The sequence below is a fragment of the Heteronotia binoei genome, chromosome 3 (assembly GCF_032191835.1).
Source record: "Heteronotia binoei isolate CCM8104 ecotype False Entrance Well chromosome 3, APGP_CSIRO_Hbin_v1, whole genome shotgun sequence".
Classification (NCBI taxonomy): Eukaryota; Metazoa; Chordata; class Lepidosauria; order Squamata; family Gekkonidae; genus Heteronotia; species Heteronotia binoei.
The window spans coordinates 172,295,524-172,301,523 of record NC_083225.1 but is presented as its reverse complement, the minus strand read 5'-3'; the positions used below and the strand labels follow the sequence as shown (position 1 = coordinate 172,301,523).

Here is a 6,000-nt window from a genome sequence, read left to right as displayed (position 1 = left end):
TTTCTTCTGACAGTGGTCCTATAACAATCGTAGTTCCTCAGCAGGGTAGGGTGGCAGCCGTCTCCCTGTTTAGGTGTTGAAGGTCTGTCAAAATAGTTCAGTTTTGCAGGCCCTGCGGAATTGGGAAAGGTCCCGCAGGGCCCTTATGGCCTCTGGGAGGCCATTCCACATTTCTGGTGTTGCCACTGAGAAGGCCCTAGCCCACGTAGAACACAATCTGGACTCCTTTGGTCCAGGGATAGATAGTAGATTTTGTGTCCCTGACCGCAGTGCTGTATGGAGAAAGGTGGTCCCATCGATAGGCAGCCCTCGACCATATAGGGCTTTAAAGGTCAATACCAGCACCTTGAAACGGACTCGGAACACAACAGGTAGGTTGTGATTGTGCCTGGAAGCTTCTGTATGCCATGCAGATGTTCTGACTGGAGGTCAGCTGTAATTTCAGGAGACCTCCAGGCCCCACCCCCAAGCTGGGTAGTTTGTTTTGCTTTCTCACTTTTCTCATTCAAGTGCGCAGCTCTGCACTACAAAAGGAGTCCTGTTATCATCCTGTATTCCTTCACTCTTCCTTGGTCTGCATTTGACCACTCTGGGCCGTTCCCTTTGACCTCATCATGACACAATCCAGCTTCTCCCTTTCTTCTCTTTTTTTCCTGGGGTTTTGGGCTCAAGACACCAGCCCACCCAAGTATGCCGATACACGCCTCAGGGTTAAATCACTGTGCTGTTTATTTTTCCAGAAACTGGCAGGCTTGTGTTCCTCGGATTCTGAACTTTTAAAGAAAGGGCTGACCTTCCGTTTAATCATCTATTTTCACAAGCCGGGGGATGGACCGGACCTTTGCATTCTGCCTGGATGATTTATGATCAACGTGATATGTTTTGAATATACATTGAGATGTATTTGTAGCTAATAAGGGTCCTAAGGAAACATCTGCATGCAGAGACTTAAAACAGTATGTAAAATAAAATGGAGGGTTTTTGAATACCGGTACAAAACCAACACACTCGGAATTGAATAGCTGAAAACCATTATCCACTGGGTTGCAGAATGAGGAAATGGATAACCATTAAACTGTCTACAGGAGGACTCTCCCCGTAGCTCCCATAATGGAATAAAAACACTGAGATTGAAAAAAATAATAATAATAAATCGCTGTAAAAAAGGGGAGAGGTACAGAGTTCAAGAGAAGTTCACTTTCCTTGTTTCCCATCAGTACTGATGGCATTTTTATGGCCAAAGCTAGGAGAAAATGCTAATTTTTTTTTCCTTGTCAAGGGAGTGAAGACTTTTCTTTTGACTGTAAATTTCTGTAGCAGTATAAGAGTTAGGTGAGTCTAATATATGTTAATAGATACTACCGTGATACTATAACTAGGTTTCCAGGCAGAGCTGTCTTCTAATAGCAGCATGTATGTAATTTGCCATCAATTCACTTCCGGCTTTTGGCGACCCCATGAATTATTGATCTCCAAACATTCTATCATTAACAGAAGCAACATACAGGGCTGAATCTTGACATAAATGAGACCTTGTTGGGCCGGGCCATGTTGGGCTGGGCCATGTGTGTACCTCTTTAAAATTAGTTAAAAGAAGTATAAACTTCAAAAAGGACACAAACACTTAAAACATTAGCACTTGTTGCTCTTAAAGGCGCTTTCTTTGTATTTCTCCAGGGAACTGGGCAAAGGAAGCTCTGTCTCTTCCCTTCCTTCTCCAGGGGATGAGAAGGGGGAGGAGCCTCAGCCAATAGAAGGAAGAGAGGCTTGGCTAGGTAGCTCTGCTGCACTATTGAGAGAGCCTGGCAAAGCAAGCCATCCCTCCTCCCCTTCCTCCCCAAGGAAGGAGCCTCAGCTAATGGAGAAAATAGAGGTTTCCTTTTGCTCTGTAGCTCCTGTGCGATTGAGCAAGCCTTGCAAAGCAAGGTGTTTTGAAGACGGAAGCTGGAGAGAGGGAGAAGGAAGCAGATGACAGCCAGCTGGCCCCCAGGCCACATGTTTGACACCCCTGCTCTAGAGTAACCATTTTCTATGGCAGAACTGATCTTTGTAGTCTGGAGACGAGAGGTAGTTCTGGGAGATGCCCAGGCCCAACCTGGAGGCAGGCTTACTTAGCCTATGAGAAGAAAACTTTCCTAACCTTGGAGTTGGAATAATCAGTTTTGGAGGACAATCTAATCTATTATTTTTCTTCTTTCAATCAGTAACAAATTCTTCTATTTGTTTTGCAAAATGATGTGTCCCCCCCCCCCCGGTATTTATTGATCTAATGCTTACCCAACAAAGTACAGAATTTTTTTTTTTGAAAAAAATTACCTTCGTGAATACTTTTTGGCCAGAATTGTGGAATGGGATTTCAGAAGGAATTCTACAACTCCCAACAATTCTGGATTAAAAAAAACAAATAGCTTGCAAGATTTACTTCTTTAGAATTGGTTTTTGGATACATTTTAGCAATATAGGTTGATCAGGAAATATAATTGCAATGCCTTCTTTTGTTTGAAGAAACTACTGGTGTTTGTTTGCTTTTTTTTTTTTTACGACGATCATAAAATTACAGAGTTGGAAGGTTGGTTGGTAAAACGAGGTTGGTAAAACGAGTACCCATCTTGCTGGGGGGAAAGTGTAGATGATTGGGGAAGGCAATGGTAAACCACCCGTAAAAATTCTGCCATGAAAACATTGTGATGCAATGTCACTCCAGAGTCAAAAATGACTGGGGCTTGCACAGGGAACTACTTTTACCTTTAATCCCATTCCTGAGGAAACTGATTTCAAAACAAGAGCATCAAGGGCTGCATTCACACTACTCTAAATAATGCATTTTGCAACTGGATTTTTGCTGTTCTTACACTGTAAAAATCCACTTGCAAAACACATTATTTAGTGTAGTGTGAACGCACCCAAGTTGACTACTTGTTATGTTAGGATTGTTTCCCCATGGCATGGACTTTGGATTCCTGAGGCTATAGAACATTTTGAAGCAACAAAGAGCACAGCAATTTTCTTCATGTCATGGACTATGGATAGGGTTGCCAAGTCTGACTCAAGAAATATCTGGGGACTTTGGGGGTGGAGCCAGGAGTAAGGGTGTGGCAAGTACAACTGAACTCCAAAGGGGGTTCTGGCCATCACATTTAAAGGGACCACACACCTTTTAAATGCCTTCCCTCCATTTGGAATAATGAAGGATAGGGGCACCTTCTTTGGGGGCTCATAGAATTGGACCCCCCAGCCAAACCATTTTGAAACTTGGGAATTATTTTGAGGAGAGTCACCTGATGCTATGCTGAAAATTTGGTGCCTCTACCTCAAAAAACAACTCCCCTAGAGCCCCAGATACCTGTAGATCAATTTGCCATTATGCAGGGGTGGCCAACGGTAGCTCTCCAGATGTTTTTTTTGCCTACAACTCCCATCAACCCCAGCCAGCATGGCCAATGGCTAGGGCTGATGGGAGTTGTAGGCAAAAAACATCTGGAGAGCTACCGTTGGCCACCCCTGCATGGGAATCATTCTCCATAGGGAATAATTGAGTGCTCAGCAGACATTTCCTCCTCCCCTGCTTTCTGATAACCCTGAAGTGGGGGGAGGGCCTCCAAACTGGGGGATCCCCTGCCCCCACCTGGGGATTAGCAAACCAAATGAGATGAACACAGTAAAGTTAGCAAGCAGGGGAGACGTGTGTTCTACAAAAAAATCAATTTCATTGAAATTTACAAGAATAAGCTGCAGTTACTCAGTACAAAGAATTTTTTAAAGACTCACTACTGAAGGAATATTTCATATTACTTTATAACATAATGTACATATCCAAAATTATAAATCAGAATTACAATAAAGCATTTGCCATTTTTCATCACAAAAGAGTCCATGTTGAGTAAAGACTCCAAGGAGTACAAAGTCCTAGTAGGTGCACTTTGACCTCTCCTGATGGATGACGATGTTGTCTGCGATGTCAAAAACTACTTTGCAGTACACTGAAGACTCAACACATGAGGCAATGTCTTTATAATGAAGTGTAAATGATAACACGTTTCCTAGGTTTAAAAAGCGGTGTTTCGGTAATAGACCTTCGTCTCGATCAATTGACTTAATCTTATCTGGAACCAATGCTCACAACAATATGCATCACTCAATGCACAGCAGCCAAGAAGGTCAGAGCGCCTGCTCCGGCTGCAACACCACTGAGGATGTTCTCCGCAGCTGAGAACGAAACGTCTGGAAGGAAAACTTTCTCCAGTAGAACACCACACTTGAGCCCGAAAGATTCTACAAACCCTAATAATATGCATGCGACTAGTCAGTTTCTTTATCTGGCAGAACCCCTAATGCCAGGTAAAGAAACTGACTAGTCTTGTGCATATTGTACTGAGCAACTGCAGCATATTCTTGTAAATTTCACTGAAATTGATTTTTTTTTGTAAAACACAGGTTGCCCTAACTATGGACTCCTGGTTGTGAGCTTTCTCCGTCTACCATTGGCTTGTTATTGAATAAGGAATAGAAACTAGATTGCTTTTTATTACTTTATTGAGAAGAATATGAAATACAGAATATTGGATAATACTGTTGCATGCTTATATTACATTTTTATGTATTAGTAGTTTTATTTATTTTATTTTGCCACAATAACCTCTGGGTTTTGTTAGCCAACCTCCAGGCGGGGCCTGGAGATCTAGAATCGCAACTGACTTTTCTAGAAAACAGATCAGTTCCCCAGAGGGAAATAGCTGCTTTGGAGGGCTAATTGTATACCTTGTTGAATTACCAAATCCCCATGAATTTCCCAACCCTGCGTTGGCGATCCTACTGCCTCTCCGTGCAGGAAATCAGTTCCTGTTCTCTCATCCTTCCCCTCCCCCCAAGTAAGGCCATGTGACCTTAGGGATTGTACTCAAAACTCCCGCTTCCCTAATTATTTTACACTGTAAAAAAAAACTGCCTCAAAATGACAAGTTCTTCCACTACGCTTAGTTTACTTGTCCTGGAAGGGTCAGGGTCTGCGTTACAGAACTGTAACAACAAGGATCGCTCGGGAAAAAAAAAAAGACATTTCTTGGGCTCGCAACTCTGCAACGAAAAGTAATTTATACTGCTGAATAAATAAATCCGGGTTTTGCACGTCCGAAAAAACTCGCAATGTTGCATTCCCAGCGATTTCTCAGCACTGCTCTGCTTGAGCACTAAGTTTTAGGACCCCCCCCCCCCCTTAACCTGCGCGACCAGATTTTGCAGGTATGCCTCTCTCGCAGCAGGCGCGCGTGTGGTCCGTCTTTAAAACCCGGGAGGGGGCGGGGCCAGGCCTGGGAAGAAGCCCCGCGCTGATTGGGCGGGACATGGAGCTACGGGAACTCCCCCTTTCCCTCGCCTCCCTCGGCCCGCCCGCGTGTCTGCATGTTGACCTGGGAGGGGAGTTTTCTTGGCCCGGCCGGGGGTGGCTCCGAGGGGAACTCGAAGCTGGCGGGAGCGGGGGGAGAAAAGGAAGAAGCGGCGCAGCAGCCGTACGCCGTGGATCCTGCGATGCCCGCCGGGCGAGACGATGTGACCGGCTGACAGCCGCTTGCGGAGGTGCAGTCAAGGCAAAGCAATCGGCAGCCGCGAAGCCCGTTTCTCCCCCACTTATTCCATTGGAGAAGGCGCCGGATTTTGTGGCTCTCCCCTGCGGGGCTGGCGGCGGGCGCTGCCATGGGGCTGCCCACTCTGGAGTTCAGCGATTCCTACTTGGACAGCCCGGATTTCAGGGAGAGGCTGAAATGTCACGAAGTCGAGCTGGAGAGGACCAACAAGTTCATCAAAGAGCTGATCAAGGACGGCAGCCTCCTGATCGGGGCCCTCCGCAGTGAGTCCGGGCGCGCCGGCGGGGACTGGCTGGCTGGGGCGGCGGGGGGGGGGGATAATAATAAAGGGCTGTTCTTTTGTTTGAATGGATCAAGGGAAAGGGCTCCCCTTCTGGCAGCCGGAAAGTTTTCTGCACATTCCAAGGCTGCTCCCTCGCTG

At 45.6% G+C, this 6,000-nt stretch overlaps 1 protein-coding gene across 2 annotated transcripts in view; it reads left to right on the top strand.

Annotated features, from left to right (window-relative positions):
• Positions 1-5,389: 5,389 nt before the first annotated feature.
• ARHGAP42 (Rho GTPase activating protein 42) overlaps positions 5,390-6,000 on the top strand; it is a 248,868-nt gene continuing 248,257 nt past the window's right edge. The window contains exon 1 of one of the 2 annotated variants that reach the window (XM_060234906.1): positions 5,390-5,842. In XM_060234906.1, coding sequence (XP_060090889.1) covers positions 5,689-5,842 — 154 coding nt within the window. In that variant the 5' untranslated portion in view covers positions 5,390-5,688. The remainder of the gene's footprint in view (positions 5,843-6,000) is intronic. The other variant, XM_060234907.1, reaches the window with a different exon arrangement.